The sequence below is a fragment of the Protomyctophum parallelum genome (assembly GCF_964188405.1).
Source record: "Protomyctophum parallelum genome assembly, chromosome: 15".
NCBI lineage: Eukaryota > Metazoa > Chordata > Actinopteri > Myctophiformes > Myctophidae > Protomyctophum > Protomyctophum parallelum.
Window position 1 is genome coordinate 27,439,604 of NC_139710.1, and position 24,345 is coordinate 27,463,948.

Genomic DNA, 24,345 nt, shown 5'->3' on the forward strand with positions numbered 1-24,345 from the left:
GTTCTCTAATATATAATATATATATATATATATATATTTTTTTAAGAGTAAAGAGAGCCTACTGTCAACTGTCCAGCAGTCCAATTGTTATTAAATTAAATCAGGCCTGAGGCCTACCATTACGTGGCACATATATGCACGAAATGTCTATCACAGGCTTCTGTGTGTGGCCTAGAGGGCATCTGAGCTTGTGCAACACCATACCTCTTCTCTTACACCATGTGTCATTTGGGAAACCGGGCCATTATTATTAATCACTGCATGTTTTCTCTTTTCATCTGGTTGCTCAGTAGTAACAAGCTGGAGAAGTTCTTAATAACAGAGCGTTGCTTGGGAAAGGCATCACTTGCAGGGAGAGTTCACAGTCTGCTTTCTCTGTGCTGGGCTGGAGGTGGATGTAGACATATTTCCACGGTAATTAACCAATAATATTGATGCAGAAACGCATTGAACGTGGCCCTACATTATTCTGTGTACATTATGGGACAGCCTGTAGAATAGTTCGATTTTCTTCCTCACACTATGTGCTGTCACAAAGCTTGTCACACTGCAATCTCATGTCCTTTTTGCCTGGAAGCATGGTTGGATTTACTGGGGGCGGATGGGAGGGGTTGGGGGACTGGTGTCCATGCCTTTGCTTTTGATACCCCCTCTGGTCATTCATATATTATATGTACTAGTCCTTACCCGTTGTGAGATATTTGCCCCCCTGGTGGCCGCGGGGGGTACTGCGCCCTGGTCGCATTTTTAATTCACTAATAAATTCATTATTAATCATTAATGTTTCTAATTGAAAAAAGGGCTCCGTTACGCCCTCCATATTCATATGGTCAATGCCATGCCAAAGCGATTGGTGCAGGCAATGAGGAGATAATGCGGTCGGACACACACACACTCACACACTCACACACACACACACACACACACACACACACACACACACACACACACAGACATTGTTAGAATTATAGCATGATATTGTCTCTGTTGGGCAGAAACCTCTTATTTTTTTGCTAATTTACGCCCTACTTTAAAAGCATTAAAGGCAGAAGATCTACAAGCTCGAAAAGCGGCGTGCAGCAACATGTTTTGACCGCATAGATCTGCTACTTTTGTTATTTTTTGTTTGAATACTGTAACAGTTTTGGACATAACAGTATGGGATTTTCACCCGACAGAGAACTTGGAGATCGGCTATTTCGTACCGAGTGTAGTCAGTATTTATTTTTTCAAAGGCTGAACCCAGCTTGATAGTATAATGTGGTTAAATAACTTGTTTTAGCTGATTTCACATGCAATTTAGATTATTGAGGCAAACGGCAGAAACCTGCAGGCAAATATAAATTGTCGCAGAATATATATATCACACATTTTTGCCCTTTTGAACTAATTAGAGGCGCCTGCGTATCGCTTTCCCTCACATTTGACATCTTGGAGAAAAAAAAGGCCTCGACAGGACGGCAAAAACATACGGTGGGCCACAGACATTTTCAATCAGAAGGGCTCGGGGACAAGCTTTTTTGGGGGGGGGGGCTGTGTGTCCCCCTGCACTGTTTAAACCAAGACCGCTCCTTCCTCTGTGGTTTGTGATTGGATTTAAAACCCATCTGACCCCGTGACCTAGTGTTGTGGTTCCACTGTGAAAACACAGGGCCCGGGATGCAATGTACCACCTGCAAAGGGAAGGGGGGTCCGGTACAATCGCCCCTCTGTTCTAAAGCTGGACCGCTTGTTGCCCTGCAGTCAAAGTAAGCGACACGATTACAGTTCTTACACAGTGAAATCCTCAGTGTCATATTATACAGTAGGTGCTGTAAGTGATATTTTTTGTGTTAATATAAGTGTTAAATACCGTAGCTCTATATTCCCAAAGCAATTTACTGCTGCATGATTCTGATATAGAGTGTTTGTTCAGGAACCACTGACGTACACCACCTTTATTCATATAGCCAACTCTCTAAGTTGAATCGACACTTAAGTATTCCACTGTGCACCAATTTTCCGGTAACGCCGAATTACAGTAGTGCTGTGGCTGTTGGCTAGTTTTCGTGTGTGTATATATATACTGTATATATATATATATATATATATATATATATATATATATTAGATCCTCTTTGAACAAACCCCGGGTAACGTTCGTCCGGGAAAATCAAAGTGACATTGCAGGCCCACTAAATATTCTTGCACCTGCAGAGCCGTCAACTCCCGGCTCAGAGCGGGTTGTCCTGCTGCTTCTCGGGAATTACTTTCTCGCCTGCTCTCTAGGCCTTAACCTATGCCTCCCATAAGGCCTGTCTTTCCTCAGCGCTCTGTCCTTGCACTGTTTTTCTTTTTTTCTTCTCTCCATTCCTTTCTTTTTTTCTTTTCAACCGCCCCTCCCCCCCCCCCCCCCCCCCACACACACACACCACCACCGCTCTCTCTCTCTCGGAGACCCCTTTAGTGGCTGCAGGTGTACAAATAGAGCTGTTTTCAATTAGAGCGCTAACCTCGCCTGTAGCGTGCATCTGATCAATGAATGCCCCTGCACCTGTGGTAATAAAATACAGCGGGAGCAGGGGAGAGATAGCGCCGTGAATGCTAATCAGATGTTAGCCCCGTTGTTGCCCCGGTTCTTTGCTCCCTTTTTAAAAGACAACACGCGCCGCTCGCTGCCGCTGACAGTGCCGCGGGGGTTGCGAGAGAAAGGGCTCTGCCGGCGCGTCACACAAAAGGGGGAAGAAAGAATAGAATGCTCAACATGGTTGTATAGGTTAGGTTTGTGTTGCCGCTTGTGGGGGCAGTAAGGGGGCATCACACACTGGCTGGTGTCACTATGTTCGGGGGAAGAGTCCCTCTCGGATGGCTCCACAGCAGTAGTGCTCGTTTCAAGGACTCACAGTTTGATATGCATTTGATCTCTCTCTGGGGCTATCTATCTATCTATCTATGCCATCAAAACTGTGTTAATTTAACTCTTGACAGTGTACAAAATGGAACCAAATGGACCCAGTAACAGTGCGTTTTAACAGCAGGCAGGCCTCGGCCGATACATCGCCCGTTATCGCCCGAAAAGATGAAATAATTTTATCTTTTCGGGCGACGTTGCTCCGCCCACTTTTCGACCATCGCCTGTTCGCCTGCTATCGCCGGTAGTCGCCGGGTCCCATAGACAAATAATGCACTTCCGGAAGATTCTGGCTGTTGCCCGCTGTTAAAACGTACTGTAAGTGTCCAGTTGGTTTCATTATTGCATGCTGTCCGGAGTTACAGACAAGTGTGGATCCATTTGCTTCCTAACTCTGTGGGGGACCCCATGGTGCCGCCTCAAGGACCCCCTGGGGGTCCCGGGACCCCACTTTGAGAACCACCTCTCTACAGTACAGTAGATTAAAAATGTAATGAAGTGCCCTGTAGGTCAGTGCTGCTTCTCAAACTCTGTGTCCGAGGCACACTACTGTGCTTTGAGAGACGTCCAGGTGTGCCGTGGGATTCTCTGACCAAACTTTCATACGCTCAGTCCTCCGGTCATGGTCCACCGTCTTCTCTCTCTTAACAGCTACACCCTGCCCTGTTGTGACCAGGCACAGCTGGTGATGATGGCCGCATAAGAAAGGAATCGGAGGTCAAACTCTTGGCTTTGCCAACACAACCCTGCATTCTTTCTATAAAGTATCTTGAGAACACTCCAACCGATCGACTTCAAACTCGTTGCGCATAACAACAAGGAGGCAGGGGCGCGCCGAGTGTCGGTAGACAAATATAGATACAGCTGCATTATATTCTTCCCATATTTGGGCATGGCTGACACAGAACTCCATATGCTGTACGTACTGTATATGGGCATGAAAGGGACACAGACACATAGACAGGAAGAGATCTCCTTATGGCCATCAAAGGGGTAGAGGCAGACAGACAGATACAGAGAGGCCCATATCTCTGTCGGGTGGAGGTTTGCAGATGTGCTCATTTTGATACTTTTGTGTGACGCTTTTGTATGATCAAGTAGGGCATTCATTTACAAATGTTTGCCTAGTGAATTGTTAAATTTGGCTTGTTCCTCTTTTACATGTTGTGCATCGCGGTGTTGGCACAGTAGGTACCATGCGGGCATCGTGGTGTTGGTATAGGAGGTACAGTAGGCTACCGTGCGGGCCGTATACTGGCACAGAGATTCAGTACCCAACACTATGCTGCCAGCGGAGAAAGTGTCCTCTAGGGTGCCCTTTCAGAGGGCACGGCTCAGCACAGAAATAGACCAAAGTCAACAAAGCGTTGAGCCAATCATCACAAATACGTCCCGTACCTGAAATCTACCCCAAAAGTTTCATTCAAATCAACCACTAGTCAAGTCAAATCAAGTCAGTTTTATTACTTTGTGTAGCACATTTCATGCAGGTGCTGCATGCAGACTCAATGTGCTTTATATTAAAATCCAACAATAGAAGCAAAATACACCAAGGTAGCAAAAATATACAGTGACCACTATAGCCCGCACGCACGCACACGCACACACACACACACACACACACACACACACACACACACACACACACACACACACACCACTCTCTTTTGTATACAGTTTTAAGTTGCTTGATATTCAATATTTAGATTTGTACGGATATGCACCCTCCTGTCTACGTCCTACCTATAAGCAACCCTGCTTATTATGTTGCCACATCTTGACAAATCAAATTTTCTTACTGGCTCAGTTCCTTTCTAATGGTGGTACACAGAGCCAAAATTGATAAAAAACCAAATCAACTTGGGGGTCCTTGACACGAACAAGCATGAGTACCACTGAGTTACAGGAGTGAGATGGTCGGAACAGCGTGGGGTTATAAATTTTTTTTAATGTAAGAAGCCGTAACCTGTATTGTTTGAATTTCTATCTAGCAATGTCTTTTCCACATTTGAAATTGATAATGTGTGTAGATACAACTGTAGTGTCATACAAACGTAAAAGCCAATTATGCCAGAGATTAGCTGTTGACAGACGGACACACGGACGGATGGACACAACGGAAGGACGGACGGACAGGGTTGCAAATACTCTCTCCCCATGCCTTCGGCCTGGTGGAGACAAAAATAGGCCATGGTCCGGGACAGTTTTGGCTGTCCGGTCATCATAAAACCTGTTAGTTATGGTTTAACACAGGTGTCGGAAACTGTCAATGGTCTAAAAAAGCCTCACAACTTTAAACAGTTCGTGTTGGCTTGAACCCCTAAATTGCCGCTCTGTGGATATTATTTTCTGGTTGTTTAAAAAAAAGCGCAGCTGGTGTCCCCTGCGCGTCAGACAGCCTGACACTTGTGTGCCACACAGAGGTTGGACTCAGTCACTTACTAAAACAAACAGGGTCTATCCTTTTGTACCATAAGCAGCGGAGCAGAGTAACTAAGTACATCTACTCAAGTACTGCACTTGAGTACAGTTTTGAGGCACATTTGACTATAATAATAATAATAATATTTTATTTTATACTTTATTTGTTTATTAATTATCTTTCATTACACCAAATGCAGCTCACAGTGATTTGGGCCCCATTTGTGGTTTTTGGACCAATTTTTATAGGTCACGACTCGAGTAAAAAAAAACATTTTCTTTTCCTATATTTAAAAATATATATATTTCAAAATATTTTTTTAAATAAAATCTTAAAACAAACAAATCAAATAAATTCCATGAATAACATAATTCTATTCGGCTCTTTTCACTAGTTTGGGTGCCGTACAAACGTCTAATCTGTTTTGGAACCACTGCTTTACAGAGCGATACAGAGAACACTAAAAGAAAAGCTAAAGCATAAAAGAACATTAAAACCATAGCAAAAAAGGCAGTGAATGAGGCAGAACAATGAGGAAATTCCAAATCAACTTAAAGCAAGAGTGAACACTGTAGGTCTTGAGCTGTGCTTTAAAGTATACAGAGGCTGCTTGTCTAAGGTGTAGTGGGAGTTTATTCCAAGCCGTCTGTATTTTAGTTACTAATTAAATTACTTTGTAGATTTAGAATATTAACAGAAAACTATTCTGACATTAACTCAAAAAAGTGTTGTTGTGTTATTGTGTTAATGTGTTATTATAGGGTTACATACTGTATGACCCAGCAGCACATGAAGTCATGAAAATCAGCCCCATCTTTACCAGCTGCAACATTAATGCCATTACTCATTACAATGCAATAATGGGATCGTGAAATCGACCATTCTGCATGAGTAGTACTTACTTTTGAATACAAGACTTTTACTTGTGGCGGTATTGCTTGTGGCGGTATTGCTTGTGGCGGTATTGCTATACTTTGACCACTTCTTCTTACACCAATGACCATACAAGTACGCGTCCAGTCGTCCACATGCCTTACAGATGAATTTGCGCCAAACCATTGGAAAATATGAAGTCAGTGTCGTGTCTGTGGATTATTTGTTTTCAGAGGTTTTTTGCTTTTATATACATGGGACGGTAGAGAGACATGACACCGAGGTCAGAGAGGGGAAGGACCTGCAGCCGGAACTCAACTGGGGATGTTAGGATTATTTCCTTCAGTGTTTCCCAAACAATGGGTCGGGATGGGCCAAACAATAGGTCAAGTTCTTTAGTTTTCACCCCCCCCCCCAAAAAACAAACAAAAACAAACAAAAACAAAACTGAAAATTCCCACATTTCCCCCCCATTTTCTTTTTTTATATACATGATTTTCTCAAATTAAAAAAGTTACAAATTTAACAATGCATTTTTTTTTAACTTTTTTTTTTAGTAGTAGTAGTAGTAGTAGTGAAGCTCTTAGCTTCTAAAACGGCTATTTTCAATATTAAAACAGGGCTTAAAGGGACACTTCACCCTTTTTGCAAAAAGATATATGTTAATGACGTTTAGAAGCTTTAGAACACTTTCCTGGAGATCTTTATGTGTGTAATATGTGGTTTTAGATATTTTAGATTGTAGCAGTGAGCCTGTTGTCTCTGATGTCATGGACACTGGGCTCACTTCCTTCCTGGACTACATGTTGTCTCAGTAAGACAGCTCTCCCCCTATCCACAAGGAGGAGCAGTGCACCAAAGAATTATGGGAATTGTAGTCCAGGAAGGTAGTGAGACCAGTGTCCATGACATCAGAGACAACAGGCTCACTGCTACAATCTAAAATAACTAAAACCACATATTACACACATAAATACCCCCAGGAAAGTGATCTAAAGCTTCTAAACGTCATTAACATATATTTTTTTGCAAAAAGGGTGAAGTGTCCCTTTAAGTGATTAAGTATTTTTTGTATACGCTCTCTTCCCATGGGAAGATGCCAAAATCTTTTGGGGTCTAGAACTGAAAAAAAGTTTGTAGACACCTTGATTTAGTTGATCCAGTATCCGGTCATGATGTAGAGCGTGTCTCTGCACAAGAACCCACAGAGAAAGAATAGTACACCTGTCCAGGAATCCCAGAATGCAGTGGAGGCAATTGTCTTGACAACAGATATAGTGTGAAGCCCGGTGGCTTGTGCAAGCATGGCAGTGATGCGGAGTGGCAGGCCCTTGGCTCCGTACGAAACGGGCCGCGGGGTCCGTTTCGTGGGGGCTTCTCGTGTCTGTAACATCCACAATCTCATTTTCCCAAAGCCACCAGGAGATGGGGGAGGGGGGGCTGGATTTGCACCGAAATGAATCCAGCGTTCGTGCATGTTCGCGGCATGGGGTTTTCCTTGGCACGGGGAAACTGATGGCTCTCCTTTTTTAATATAGAGTAAGCGAAGAATTCTGGAGGCAGGCTGTGAAAACGAAGGCAGCAGCAGCAGCACAATGGACAAAGAGCGCGGCTGTGGTTTTGGACCGCGGGGCAATCGAGGCGAGCCTAGATGGAAACCTCAGAGGGGGCTACCGTACCGAGAGCACAACGCCAGGTCAGGGCATCTGACATATGACGGGCCCAGCGCTGGAGCTGATAGGAACCAGAGGTGCTCACTGCTATGGACTGCCCTTTGCATTTTGTCCGTGTCAGTGCGTGACTGGGCTTTTCTTTTTTTGCGTGAGGCCTTTTCTCAAGACGTTGCACAAAATCATGACTTGCTTTCACCCACTGTCTCCCTGGATGTTCTCAACTCGTCATACTGAATGTATTATCATGTAACTTTAACTCGGCTAACTGCCACATGTAACATCCCTGTGTGAAGCACAGTAAAAACATTGTTATCCCCACCAGGCCGCAACTGCCAAAGGCGAGGGATTATGTTTTCACTCCTGTGAGTCCGTTTGTCTGTCTGTCCATGTGTGACCAGCTAGTGTGGAACGTTCTGGCTGTACTTAGACAACATGTGACATACTAGCGCCATGTCCAGGCGGTGTACTTAAACATCAAGCTGCCATATGGGACACTTTAAATTAAAAGGCTTGAGAACCACTGAAAAGCTTGAGAACCACTGCTTTAGAGTGTTTGTTCAGTAAAATGGATCACTCTGTCCACTCTCTCCAGCTCTTGAAAGTGAAAAGAACGGACATTTTCAGGTTGAGATACCAATTTCCAATTACCAATATCATGCAAGATACAACAATTTATACAAAATTGGAACGGATGAAAAAATATATAATTGGAACTGGAACATTTAAGAGGATAAATACTATTTGCTGGGTCCTCACTCCTGATTGCACAGCACTGGTATCCTGGCCTAAACATGCGTTTTCTGTTTACTAAAGACCTGGGGAGACGGGGTTACTGAACAAACACACTAAAGTAATGATTACGTTCAGACAAGCCAATCGCCAGAGGAAATGTTGGCAGTTTCTGGACCCCAATTCTTTTTTTTACGTACGTTGCATTCAACGTTTAGGTTTATGGTTAGGATGAGGAGTAAGATTAGGTTTAGGGTTGGGTTTCGGCATTGTTTCGTTTTTTTCTCTCTTTTGAATGGTTAAGGTTAGGTTACGAGCTAGTAGCTTTGCTATTTTCAAAAATGAAGTGAAAATATGTGAAAATCATTTTTAACTAGATAAAGTGCCAATCGGCACAGGTCTCCACCAGGATTCTTCCTCAGCCTAGTGGGAATATGCGTGCACAGTTTCATCGCAATCGGACGCTGCGTTGAGGAGTTGTGGCCATTTGCTACTCCTGAAAACTGTAGGAGCCAATCGTGGCCAATCAGGATGGAATATGAGAAATCAAACAAACCTGTCTTGATCACATGACTATGGAGATCATGTGTACCGATTTGCGTGAAATTTGGATAAAATCTGAAGGAGTAATAATAGAAAATGTGTTTTACATATGTCGGCCTCCTGGTGGCGCTATAAAGAGCAGATGTGAAAAATTCCAGGCAAAGGTTTTTCCTTGGCCTCTAGGGAGTTGGCATACAAAGTTATCCACAGATCTGTGCAGTTAGAGGTAAAAACACTTTTCGGCCAGTTATAGCGCCACCTTGAGGCTGAGTTGAAATTGTTCATGTGGCATTTCGTCCTCGGCCTAGTGGGAATGTGGGTGCACAATTTCACGGAAATCACGCAATGTGTTCATGATTTGCAGCATTTTGTTTGAAACTGAGCACTCCTGTGAATTTTGGAAGCCAATCTTAACCAATCAGGATGGAGTCTGAGAAATCTGAAAGACCGGTTTCGTTGAATGGCTCTAGAGAGACTGTGTACCAATTTGCGTGATGTTTGGACAAAATCTGTAGGTGTACTGTGCAAAAACTTGTTTTGCACAAAGCGGCCTCCTGGTGGCGCTATAACAGGCCGTTCTGGAAAGTTTGGGGCAGAGGTTCATGGTTGGCATCCAGGGAGTGTGTGTGCAAAATTTGGCATCGACCGGGTTAACGGTGGCCGAGATTAGCTGCTCACGGACGGACGGACGGACGGACGGACGGACGGACGGACGGACGGACGGAGTGCAAAACATACTCTCCCCCATGCCTTCGGCTGGTGGAGACAAAGACAATAACATATGTGTGAGCGTCCCTGGCACGACATATTCGCAGAAATTAATTAATTTGGGGGTCCTGGACATGTTTGAGGCGGACCGGAGGGTCCCCAGGAAAATGAGTTAATATAGTGTTAACAATTTTTACCAGTATTATTACATGCTTTGGCTATTCAAAAATAGCAGATAGTAGTAGGTCACAGCACGTCACTTTGTGCAACACTGTGAGCTTGCACATCTGCTATTTTTGAAACAGTCTTGAAAAGGTTTGGACATGTATGGGGGGGCGTCCCTGGCACAAACTCTTTTCAGATGGAGGTCTGCGGACAAATACACATTAATTTGGGGGTCCTTGACATGAAAATGTTGGAGGAGCACGGAGGTACATGTAGGATATCACGTGACACACGCATGTAACTGATACATCCAGCTCATTGTAATCAAAGGTGACAGAGGATTTTAGAAAAAAAGCCCCAAATAAAGTAAATTGTCATGCTGCGTGGAATTTCCCCCGACGTCCACCAGCCCAAAATAATATTTTCCATAAGATTCATTTTCCCTAGCGCTCTCAGGAAAAATATGCTAGTACAGTATGTTTTGATACTCAAGATCACCGTATTACTGAAAGTTACCATCTGCCAGTGGTGTAAATGTAAGTACATTTACTCAAGTAGTGTGCTTTTCAAGTAGCACATACTGCAAGGTTTCCAAATACACTGTACTTCTACTGCACTACATCTCAGAGGCAAATATTGTACTTTTTACTTAATGATTAGTTATTAAACACAACATCTTCAGATGTATTTCTAAAATAGTATAAGAGAGGGCATATCGATAACTAACTATAGTCCAATAACATGATGTCTATATCTATGGTATTTCTGTGTTTTTTCTACTTTTACTTAAGTCCAAAATTGTACTTCTTCCAGCCCTGCTGTTGAAAAGCTGTGGGCTAATGAACACCCCCCTCCCCCCTCTATTAATGTGACTGGAGAACACAAGAAAAATGATTTCAAATTGAGAACATCTGTTACTCGTCATGAAATCAAAATCTATCTGAGAGAAGAAAGAAAAAACACCCTTTAGCCAATAGCTTGAATATTTATTTGCAAAATTAGGGGCGAGAGTTAAGCGGGAATGTGAGATTTCTTCCCGCAAATACCTTTTTAATGACATTCCATTAATTATGGGTGGAAGTCTTCGCTGCAACACAGCTTGGCTATCGTGCGAAGAGGACACACCTTTTCTACAGACCGTTCTTATTCTTTTCACACGCGGGGGTGATGAAATTGCACAAAGTTTAGTGTTGCGTGGGTGCGCTGGTTCTCAATGTGTGGCTCGGGGACCACCAGGTGGCCCAACATGGACCCCCAGGAGTCCTTCGGTGGGTGGGGTGGGACCAGGGGGGGGGGGGGGGGGACCAGGGTGATCCACAGCAAAATGTGTTAATATAGCGTCACGAAACTCACAAAAGTATTATAGTGATAACATAACATGAACTAGATAAAGTGGGGCAGGTCAGATTGTGGCCTCCTGGGGGGTGCTATAATAGGCCAATGTGAAAAGGGTGCAATTTCTTCTTACACCTTGGATGGCATTTGAATGATTTGAGGCATTTTGTTCAGAAAATGTTTTTTGCAAAAATCTATAGAGCTAGTGTGTAACGATTTGCGGGGTTTGTGGACAGGCCATTCTGGAAAATTGGGGCAGAGGTTCATTGTTGGCATCCAGGGAGTGTGTGTGCAAAATTTGGCATCGACCGGGTTAACGGTGCCAGAGATAAGCTGGTAACAGACAGACGGACGGACAGACACACACACGGACAGAGTGCAAAACATACTCTCTCCCAATGCCTTCGGCCTGGTGGAGACAATAATACAACAAAAAAAAATCTGGGGGGCTATGCGTTAGTCCAACGTCCCGTTAGTCCAACATACGTGGCCGGTTAAGCCTCACCCATGGCTTCCATGTTATCAATGTCTAACCCTGGGTTACTTTGACGAAATGAGTGTTCATTCTGATACCGATCTTAGTTCCACACTGATCCAAGCCAGGAAAACACAAGTAAACATGTCCTGAAAACGCACGTACGGCCCAGTGGGCTCACCCATCCGACCGCATTATGTGGTCAGATGGGTGGGCCGCGGAACACTTTTGAGATGTTCAAGTGGGCCCTGATCCAGTAAAGCTTGAGAACCAGTGCGGCCACAGATCATTTTTATTTATTTTTTCAAATCTCTGGGACCCCAATCTACACTGTAAACACCTGTGTACAAATTGAACCAAGTGGACCCCAGGGTGGTCCCCCGCCGCAGACTTTGTATACGTTGAGAATCAGTGGTTAATAGTGCTTTTAAATTTAAGTTGCGGTTCCCTGCAATAAAATATGGCTGCTCAGCTCAGCTGTGCAAGCAGACAATAAAGTGGAGTCAGAGACCTGGCGAGGTGAATTGAGACTTGTAGTTGGACGATCAATCATTAGTGAGGGAGGGTGCAAGCTGAGTGCAAACAGGAAGATGACCAGATGGCACACACTAAAGAAAAATGGTGTTAAATAAATTGCAGCAGCAAAAGTGGTTCTTCGGCTCATAAACATAATGGCCTCAAAGTGCATGGACCTCCAGGGGCGTTCTCCGCAAAATGTGTTAATATAGAATCTTTGTCAGTTTAACAACCCTACGGATATTTCCCAAAAAAGATTGGAATATGTATTTTAGGTGACCCTGGCACAAATTTTGGGGGTCATTTGTTTGAGAACGGTTGTCGGACTCACAACGTGTTGTGAACTTCTAGAAATTTGTTTTGAGATAAAAATGTACATTATTGATATTATCATCCCAATATCGACATTGAGGGATTTGCACACAAATATCTTGTTTTTTAATTTAATTCGTCATAATGCAGGCCAATGACTGCATTGTGTGCGTGCGCGTGCGTGTGTCTATTTAAATGTTCCTCTTCTCTCCAATTGGTCCCCCCCCCCCAGCCTCCAGTCTTAACGCTGTGTTTAAACAGGTGTAAACACGCTGGTTGGACAGTCCCTCAGTGGTGACAAGTGTTTACCCCCAACAGAGATGACCTCCAGTGTGTTAATGTACTGGAGCCCCCATTGAGTAAACTCATGCCGTTGAAATATCTCCACTTACTGTAAATTAGATCCGTTTCAGGCGGGTGTGTGGCGTGCGCGTGTGTGTGCAGTCTTTATACTTTGTCGCAACGATGGCGTCGTGCCCCAAAAGAGAGCAGATCCACATGGGCTCCCGTGTGAGCTTGTAGATCTGCTCTTTTCAACAGTGCGCCCGCCGGCATCACATCCTTTCTCCCACGGAGCGGTCCGGGTCCACCTGGCCACACAGCGGCAACCCGAGACGCGATAGAAAGGCACAGATGAATCGCGGTCGGGCCATTAACATCTAATAACCGCAAGCCCCCAATAACGAAAATCCTCGTTATGCTTTCCAAATGAGGCTTGTTAAGAAAATTTGTCGATGGAGGGGGAAACGCTCTGAAGAAGTCGAAAACACGCACCCGCGGCTCCGGGCTTTTTTGGCTGGGTATTATTCAACCTCCAAGCGTGACTGTGTGTGTTGCTCTAGCTACTGGAAGGGGGTAACCCCAGTCGCTTTGCCTCCTCCTCAACACCTGTGTTTACTTTGGGGCCTCGGCCCCCCTCGGCCGCCCCTCAGCCCCCCATGACCCAGCAGCAATCCTTCATTCACTCTCCGAGGATGGAGTTTAGGCCTCAAGCCTCCAAGTATGTGCTGTCCCTGCACTTTCACCACTACGCTATTCCCTCTAAAGAGCTTCAGTGTGGGGGCGCCGGCCCAAAAGACATTCCTCTTCCCAAATTCTAGTATATTTGAACATTCAGATCCCGCGCCTCTTATTATTGTAGTTTTAAGCGAAGCCAGCAGCAATAACGAGCCGTTTTTCAGCACGAGCGGTGGGGTCTGCATGTGAAGGACTTGGCGCGACAGCACCCTCAATTAACACCACCCTCCCCCAATATGTAGTAAACGTGACCAGGGTTTGGTTTTGCCAAACTGCCCACAGTGCCAAAACTACTAGTAACTGGTGTACTTACCATGGTATTATTGTGCTTAACTGACCAGCCAACTGGCCTGACCTGAACCCCACAGAGAATCTAGGTTGTATTGTCAAGATAACGGCTGTTATCAAAGCAAACCTGGGCTTCCATAACACCTCAACAGTGAACAAAGGCTGATCACCTCCATGCCACGCTCCATTGGTAGCCCAGACAAAGTATTGACTGCATAGTACATACATTAATATACTTGAAACAGTTACGTAGACTCCGTGCCTGTCCTATTGTACACATGCAGATCAGGCATTCAAATGCTAATCTGGTGGCTTGTTTTCACCTGCCGGGTATGCATAGTACTGTACTCTGCAATATGCTACTTGTTCACAATGAGGAGTAGCCAGATGACTCAGTGCAATCATGGCATTTAAATCTTCTGTTTATAATCTAAACACTGACACGTTTAAAAAGTGTTAGAAGTGTTTAGAACCTAAACCGCTTGGGTTTAGTGTGAAACGTAAAATATCTCGTAAAATATTCTAATATTTTTAAATAGGATTTCTTTTTCACAAGCTTTATGCCATAATAATGAAGATTAAAATAAAAAAAGGTTTTAAACACTTAACTTTATGCACAATGAATTGAGAATATATGAAAGTTTCACGTTTTGAATTATACTTGGGAAGAAAATTAACTTTTGTGTGTGTGTGTGTGTGTGTGTGTGTGTGTGTGTGTGCGCGTGTATATATATATATATATATATATACATATAGATATATAGACAGCAAAGTTCGTCGGGATTTATATTTTAATGATTAAATCATTATTTGAATCAAACTGTATGGTGGAGCTGATGACGGAGATCTCCGTCATGTGGTCTTTACAGTGGTTTATGATAGATTGCGCTCTTCACCAACGTATGAATGGTTCTAGGTTGCCAAGCAAACGGATACAACCGGAATTGAACCCGGAAGTGAAAAATTTGCCTTCCGTTTTTTGTCAAAACTTTAATGCAATATAAACGAATACATCTGTATGGTAGAATACAGTATAATTAGTACGTCTGCATGGTAGAGTATGTTAATACAATATAACTACTACATCTGTATGGTAGAGTATGTTAATACAATAAACGGTAACTAGTACATCTGTATGGTAGAGTTTGTAAATACAATATAAGCTCATACACCCCCTGGCCAAGCGCTTATTATCCGGGGCATTGGCTGAGCAGTAGACCTTTTATCTCTCAGCCGTGAGACCGTGGTTCAAATCCCGCAGACATACGAGTTATACAGATGGCAGCTTTAAAGGACTTTGCCATGCAGGGATGGGAATACGCAGGGCTGAAGCTCCGGCGTGTTTTCAAAGCCCTCGCCTAAGGAGAAGGAAAGCTCTCTCTTTGCTCTAAAGGCTCCATGTGCTTTCGGGGGGCTTTTAAAAGCAACATTTCAAACTCTTCTGAATGTTTTCCTTTCCAGGACACTGGCAAGTGCAGGAAGAGAACTCAAAGATAACTTCCTGAAGGCTCTGGCGGAGCGCGAGGAGGCCAACCGCAGCGGGGAAATGACTGTGAGTACATTATTACATCCACTCTGAATGCTACGTAATGGGATGGATTCCCCCGCCGAAATATGTCTGCAATTCCATTAGGAGCGGGAACAAAATCCATACTGTGTCAAGTTGAGTGGAAATGCCCCCCCCCCCCCCCCCCCCCTTCCAAACACTGTCTGGACCAGCTGTCTCCCCGGACTGACACCTAGCAGCACCCAGTCCCAACTGAGCCCTACGCGTATCAATGCAGAGACTCAAATACCTGCTTTATTTTGCACTCCTGCGCTCCTTCTTTCCTCCTTTAAAAAAAAAGAGCAAATCTACAGTACAACGAGCATGTAGATGCACTACATCGGTGGTGGAAGTGGTCGCCCGTGCGTGCGTGTGTGCGTGCGTGCGTGTGCATACTTGCAAACTGCTGGACTGATCAGCCCCAACGTTTCAGAGCATGCTGCCAGCAGGTCCCATAAGTCTACTGTTTTTCCTCACGTTTCATACTTTCGTCCAAATCTGGAGTGAAACGTCATACTGTAGGCCGGTGACTGATGATGCAGGCTGGTCACCTGGAGACCCAGGTCCCTGTTGAAGCCATGCCTTTCCCATGAGGATACTGACATCCGCATGATTCATTACTGGTTCATCTAAAAGAAGGTACAGTTTGATAATACAGTTTGATAATCATTAGGCCACAGACCAGTAATCATATCATCAATATGTAATCATATATTTGGCCGTTGTAATAAGTTACACTACTCATCACTGAGGAAAGTAATACTATTGCATAAGGCCAATTGTGTTGGATCACACGGCCAAGATAGTGGCACTTCAAAGGATTCGAACGCCGTTCTCCACGTCCTCAAAAACTGCTACATTTAAAGTGATAAACACTTAATGCATTATTTGGTACTAGTTTGCGGCCAATACTTTTGCACTTTTACTGAAGTAACATTTTGAATACAGGAATTAGACTTGACTCGTGGCGCTGCTATTTTTCCTCTAATAAAAGCGTACTTCTTCCACCTCTGCTTATGCACCGTTTCAGCCCAGTTCCTCCAGCTTGTAGAACACAGTTCAATAACTGTTCCTCCAATGGCATATAATTGTCTGCGTATGTTTGCTATTGTATACGAGGAGATTTATTTATATTTCTCCCGCCCTGGGTTGATGTACCACCTCCAGTGGCCATAGACCCTGTCACAAGGTTTATTTACACCTATCACTCCCACTCCTCAAGCATTCATCCATGATATTAATGCGTTGAAACAAAACATGTCATAATTGTTGTAAAAATAGACACAGCAGGCCCCACAGCTTGTCATATGAGCTGTCCATTAAAGGTGTAACATTGTTGCTGTCAGGTGAAAACCTTGTATGTCTGTCTTCAGGAAATGGAGGGAGGGGACTATGTTCTAATGGATCCAATGTTTTTTTGTATTATAATTATTTAGTCATTAGCTCTTGTTAAAATACTTTTCATTGGTTCAATGTTTATAAGGCACAGGCACACTGAACCCCTTTCAACCTGGCCTTCCCATTTTATTCTATTCAAGATTTTCACACATTTTCAAAGATCTTTTCAAAAGTAGCAAAAGTATAGCACAATACAAGCCCTGCTTGACAACTGGCCATTCCTCTATGAAATATGGAGATACATGATTAATGAAATACACACATCATTTACAACGTATTACTAACAAGATCAACACTGCTTTTATTTATTATAATTCTGGTTATTACTACCACGATGCCCATTGGGAACAAGTGCACCCCTTGTACCCGTTGTCAAAGTACTACCAATTTTCTGTCTGCCTGTGTCCCTCTTATGTGACCCCTTCTGACCGAGGCTAAGTCTGCCTGTGCTATTAACTTTTGCATAAAAAAATCACACCCGTGTGAAGTGAGGGGCGCTCTTGTCATCGTACATCAATTGTCAATGGCATTATTTTAATGTTTGTGTTGCCACACATTTATGTCATATTTGGCGGACATTTGACCTAATTTCTCCTTTCATTGTCAATGGCAAATATTGAGATGTGTGGGGACAAAAGCTGTATATAGAAAATCAGTTGTTCTCCTCTCCTGAACAGTTATTCTTGCCGCCATGATTGTCTCTGTATCAAAAAAGAGTCACATACTGTATATGGAGGTCCCTGATGTCAGCAATATGACATCATAGTACTGATATCGGTCAGACAGCCATTTTGTGCATTATTCAGTGATCTCCATACTGTACTGTACTGTAACAGTACAGTATGGAGGATTGGAGGTCCATTGTCACACTGGGTTCTGGAAAACCGTCAATCCGCTGACTTCCCATCATGCCCTCGGGTCCCGGACTGTACACATGCCAAGTCTGAAGTAGATCAGTCAGAGGGGTTTCACGCATACGAATGGACAGACACGCACGCATGAAGCGATTCCGTGCATGTATAGCTAGATTCGGGACAAGCACTGCATCGAATGACCTCGCACTCTGCACTGCACTCCTTCCATGCCAGGTTTGAAGCTGAACGGTCAAAATGGTTCTGGGGGTGTGAAGCGGACATGCAGGCAGAGATTTTGTGCACTATAGGCCGATGCACGGTGAGAACAATGTTGTAGGGAATGCACACCCTTCATTTCTTCTACTGGTATTAAGTACAGCGACAGCAACATACATTTTGGGGAATAATACCGTCATGATTTTATACATTAAGGATTGTGTTTAGGAAACTGCACGCTATAGTCCTTTCAAGCTGCGGCACAAATCGCATATTGGAGCCTGGACTAACACATTTTCACTCGTGAGATTAATTCATTAATTTATTTATTGCTGTAATCCCGGAGTCCTTCTTCCTCTATTTTGCAAGTTGTCACAAGAAAAAACAAGGACAACTAAACCCAGTGTTTTGTGTTCTCAACAATATTATGCTGACATGATCCTTACCTACCCCTCCTCCTCCCCCTTTTTATTTTTCCTCACCTAAGTGCTTCCTCTGATGAAAAAAAAATCCACTGAGAAAATGTTTATTTTCCTTCAACCTCTCCGTTTAAAATCAAATCCACATTTGAGCACTTAATACCTCCTTCTCTTTGAAACGCTTTGAGTTAGAGGTAATCTTAATACAGTTTGACGAGGCTTGACCCGGCTGGTATGTTTACCTTACTTAGCTATTCCAGTGAACATTTGCTCATGTGTGGGCGTATGTATGTTTCATGTAGTTCCATACGAGATACTTTTTAAATCTCAGTACAGTTTTATGCCATGTTTGTGGCATAAAAGAATATTGGAGGATTTCCTTCGTGAGCACTGGGAATTGTCAAATATAACGGTTGTTGGAACTAAATTAATTTACATAAACCTTTAGATGATGTATCATGAATGAATGAATGAATGAATCATCATTGGTTGTGTGTCAAATGTTTGTCAGCGTTTGGCCTGGACTCATGTTTAATCTGTCTCTTGCATAACCCTTTGTATCTGAATGCGAAAATGACTACAATTATACTGCTATTAGAGTCAGACTGGTTGGTGCAACATTTTGGTGTCTGATACCGATCCCAATTTTGCCCATAGATTACCAATGTTTTGTAACAAAAAATAAAAATAAAATAAAAAAAGTAAATAAAATAAAATAAAAGAAGAAAATGACAAAATACTGTAGCTACTGTACCCACTCACAATGCAGACACCAGGTTGACAGTGGGGGGAAAAGTCTGTTGTAAACTTTGATACAATTGATGACCTTTGAGGATAAGGTGGCCTCTAATTCAAGGTGGCTCAGCCCTATGGAAAAATAAAAACAGTAAAACAGTGGAGTACTTCTTAAACAACTGTAGGTCATTTCCCAATGCAAGGACAGATATCCTACAGATATTTAAGCACAAATATCGGCTTTGTCCAATGCCTGCTATAGTGAGTTTTGGGGAATACTGATTTATCTTCACTGTGCTTTGATCAGATGTTGCATAGCATGTTGGTTCAATGTCTGACCCACATATTGAGGCCCTGCACAAACAAAGGACCCCAAAAGTGCAGTATCACATTACCAGTACACTCCTGAAACCAAAGAGCAGTGCTGGAAAGTAACTAAATGCATTATACATTATACTAAATACAAATACACTGTACTATTTACTGTAAGTACCATGATATGGTACCGGCTGCTGCGGCCACGGTACTTTATCCTGAAGTCGGGTGCACGTCCCCTTGTAGTTTTGTAGTCTTTCTTCGTTCGGGACTTTTCATTTCCGGATTCCGGTCTGTGAAGTTTCGCAAAAAGACCTCAGGTTTTAGGGTGTCTTTGATAAAACTGTGTTAGAAGACTTTTTCAGGGGCACGGTGGCACAGTCGTTAGTGCTGTCGCCTCACAGCTGGAAGGTCATGGGTTCGATTCCCGCTCGGGATGCTGTGGGCGCTGGCGGCGTGTCCTCTCCTCCGCGTCGTCAGTGCCCATACCCAAGGCGGGGTTGGCGAAAGGGCCTTTCTGTGTGGAGTTTGCATGTTCTCCCCGTGTCCCCTAGGGTAGGTATACCTCACAAAAACATGCAGTAATCCTGGTCCCTAAACTGCCTCCCCCTGGCCAGCCGGGGCGCCTGATGGAGGGGAAAGGAACTGGTTGGAATAACGTGTTCCTTCCACGTGCTACGTCCAACCAGGGAAACTCCCCCCTGTCAGGTGTAAAGGAGCGACTTGGACACTTGGCATGAAGGAAGCATGAGTTCAAGTCCGTTGCTCTCCCCAGGTTGGCGGAGGGTGTGTAGAGCCCAGGATCATTAGATAATTGACACAGGGGTGAAAAATGGGTTACATTACAATTTTTTCCCTCCAAAATCAGCCTGAGGTCTAAATGGGTTTAAAAAAATATAAGTGGGACCATAAGCCTGATGGTAACAGCTTGAATGATGTGTGAATGGAGTGGGTGGGCTCACCATAGACCTGGACTGCCTTCTTGGTTATTTAGCGGTTGATATTCTGTATGTCCTGAAGTTGCATTGTCTCGGGTGATCTTACTGGTCTGACCACCTAGCCTTGCCTTTAGCCTTTAGTGGCTCTAAAGCGCTAAAGTTTAGAGCCGTCGCCTTGTCTTAGAGCACCACAGGTCACAGACAAGGACAGAGTGAGGCTGGCTGGGCACTGCATCAGTCACCCAAGAGGCACCGTGAGGAAGGCAAAGAGGTGCACCACTTACCTAGACACACTGCGGCATTATGTTATGTTCACAATCATCACATCACAACATCACAATCACAATGCATATTGCACAATTGTACAATTTGTAGTGCGTTGCTTACAGTGTATTAGCACAAGTGCTAGTTTTCATCACCTGTCCACAGGATACTTTTCTAAAACTACGATTACAGCAGAGCTAGCAACACTGCAGAGCTCAAGACAGGAGGATGTGGATGCGCTGGCAGCGATTCACAAGTCCCAAGTTGGTGTTGGATAGTCCACACTCTCACATTGTATTGCATCACATCAGAGCGCCAAACGCCTTGCCTTTTGAGCTGCCACATTGGCATTAGAGCCACATGCCTTGCCTTTAGAGACACATGCCTTGCCTTTAGAGTCGATGCCTTCCCTTTAGAGCCGATGCTTTGGCTTTAGAGACAATGCCTTCCCTTTAGAGCCAATGCCTTCCCTTTAGAGACAATGCCTTCCCTTTAGAGACACATTTCTTGCCTTTAGAGACAATGCCTTCCCTTTAGAGACACATTCCTTGCCTTTAGAGACAATGCCTTCCCTTTAGAGACAATACCTTCCCTTTAGAGCCAACGCCTTGCCTTTAGAGACACATGCCTTGCCTTTAGAGACACATGCCTTGCCTTTAGAGACAATGCCTTGCCTTTAGAGACACATGCCTTCCCTTTAGAGACACATGCCTTGCCTTTAGAGACACATGCCTTGCCTTTAGAGACACATGCCTTCCCTTTAGAGACACATGCCTTGCCTTTAGAGACACATGCCTTGCCTTTAGAGACACATGCCTTGCCTTTAGAGCCAATGCCTTGCCTTTAGAGACACATGCCTTGCCTTTAGAGACACATGCCTTGCCTTTAGAGACACATGCCTTGCCTTTAGAGACAATGCCTTCCCTTTAGAGCCGATCCATTGGCTTTAGAACCAATGCCTTCCCTTTAGAGACAATACCTTCCCTTTAGAGCCAATACCTTCCCGTTAGAGACAATGCCTTGCCTTTAGAGCCAATGCCTTGAGCCAATGCCTTGCCTTTAGAGACACATGCCTTGCCTTTAGAGACACATGCCTTGCCTTTAGAGACAATGCCTTGCCTTTAGAGACACATGCCTTCCCTTTAGAGACACATGCCTTGCCTTTAGAGACACATGCCTTGCCTTTAGAGACAATGCCTTGCCTTTAGAGACACATGCCTTGCCTTTAGAGACACATGCCTTGCCTTTAGAGACACATGCCTTGCCTTTAGAGACAATGCCTTGCCTTTAGAGACACATGCCTTGCCTTTAGAGACAATGCCTTGCCTTTAGAGACACATGCCTTGCCTTTAGAGACAATGCCTTGCCTTTAGAGACACATGCCTTGCCTTTAGAGACAATGCCTTGCCTTTAGAGACAATGCCTTGCCTTTAGAGACACATGCCTTGCCTTTAGAGACAATGCCTTGCCTTTAGAGACACATGCCTTGCCTTTAGAGACAATGCCTTGCCTTTAGAGACTATGCCTTGCCTTTAGAGACAATTCCTTGCCTTTATCTCAATGCCTTGCCTTTAGAGACACATGCCTTGCCTTTAGAGACACATGCCTTGCCTTTAGAGACAATGCCTTGCCTTTAGAGACACATGCCTTGCCTTTAGAGACAATGCCTTGCCTTTAGAGACAATTCCTTGCCTTTAGAGACAATGCCTTGCCTTTTTAGAGCCGCTGCCTTGCCTTTAGAGGCACCACCTTGCCTTTAGAGCCACTGCCTTGCCTTTTAAGCCAATGCCTTAATTGCTTTTAGAGCCACTGCCTTGCCTTTCTGCAAGTCGCGCTTATACACTCCCAGTCTTGTTACATATACGTGTATAGTATTAGAGCTGTGTAAACAAGCACTGAAAATCGGGGAACACAAAACGCATGTGTTGACATTGCGGTAAAATACGTAACTACTGTCAGCTGACTGCCTCAGCTGGCACTCATTTCCAGTGGTGGTCTTTTGACGTCTTGTTGACAGAGATGCGGTAGTGCCATGCAAAGAGTGCATGTTAGAATAATGCACTCTGTGGATCCTCCGCGTCGTGTGCATTATAACCACACAGCTTGTTGTTGATTATCCCTTAATTACAGTTTACAGGGAAGTGGGTAGAATTATCTCATCAATTTATTTAGCCGAACTGGCGTTTGTTACTGTAGCGCTGTAGAGCTTTTTCATGTCGTGGATACGTGGACCCTCAAATTGACTTTGTTCTTTTCAAGGGTTTGAACTCAATTAAACTGTTTAAATGTCATAATTAGAAACATAATTTATTCTTAGAGGCGCATGCATTGGAAACACACGCATGCACGCACACACTCACGCATGCATGCACACAACACACACATTGATTGATTGATTGATTGATTCATTTATTCAATCATTCATTGCCACCTTAGAGCAGAAACATACAATTTAATTTACCAAAAGAAAAGGACAGAATACCATTTCAAGTGAAGTTCTTTCATAATGATGTATTGGAATTTGGACAGTATGCTACGCTGTGCCATTCATCAAGGAGTGAACCTTTTCTCCGCCTCATAATGTCATGCTCACCCTTTCGAGTGTAAATTACACCTGTCTAGTTAATACACTTTCAACTTATATGGCCTTGTCCACACCACAAAGGGCATTTCCATGGATTGATAATCCACATGCATGGCAGTAACAAACAGCTCGTCTCCCATTTGTGAGTGGTACATTGTACTTCTTACTCCAGTATAATTTATGTTAACTTAAAACTTCAGTTACTTGTTCTAGTTACTTTACTGATTTACAGTATCGTTATGAAACAAACGCCACTTCGAAAATAGCCCCCCAACACGGTGTAATGCAAAGCGTTGAGCTTTGCATTGTGATAATGGTAATTCGTATACAGTAATTTTATTTCACCAATGCTAAACAATAAATTACATAATATATATGTTAAAAGCAATATTGGAGTACTTCTCCCTCCACTGAGGCGCAGCATTTATCTTTCCGATCAGCTGAGTTTCTAAAGCCTGTACGACCTCACCTTCATTGTGATTTCTTTTTTTTCCCTCTTTGGCCCCGTTGCGAAACACACTCTGCTGCCAAGTCCCACACAAACAAAGGGTGCACCTGGTGGCTTTGGCTCTTATTTACACTGGGTAAGAAGTTACGTTTTGTTTCTTTCCTTTTTTTCCCCTTTCTTTTTTTTATTAAATCGGTCACACCTGCACAGGATGCCTGAGGCTGTTCATTGTTGGGAGTTGCACACATCTGAAATGGAAGGTGTCCCACCGCCACCCACCCACCCCGTACTGCCACCATCACACCCCGTATCTATCACATCAGTGGTAGAACAAGTGCACTGGTTATACATGTGTTTGATTGATTAATTGAACATTTTATTAACAGTTTGCAGAATGGGTACAGTTCAAGGAAAGTACAGGTAAATACAAAATCTGCTAAGAGGCTAAAATACTATTGTTTACATAAAGGTCCTCCATTTTCAATTCATCAAAACATTTAAAGACATACAAATTCAGACTTCTATGCAAAAAAATCAATCATCATAATACAGTTAGGAAAAAAAGAAGAACGTGTACAGTATAAAAAATAAAATGTGTGTGTGTGTGTGTGTGTGTGTGTGTGTGTGTGTGTGGGTGTGTGTGTGTGTGTGTGTGTGTGTGTGTGTGTGTGTGTGTGTGTGT

General features: G+C 43.6%; 1 protein-coding gene across 1 annotated transcript in view; it reads left to right on the forward strand.

Annotated features, from left to right (window-relative positions):
- cfap299 (cilia and flagella associated protein 299) overlaps positions 1-24,345 on the forward strand; it is a 115,808-nt gene that overhangs the window by 6,911 nt on the left and 84,552 nt on the right. The window contains exon 3 of the mRNA XM_083784139.1: positions 15,408-15,498. Coding sequence (XP_083640265.1) covers positions 15,408-15,498 — 91 coding nt within the window. The remainder of the gene's footprint in view (positions 1-15,407; positions 15,499-24,345) is intronic.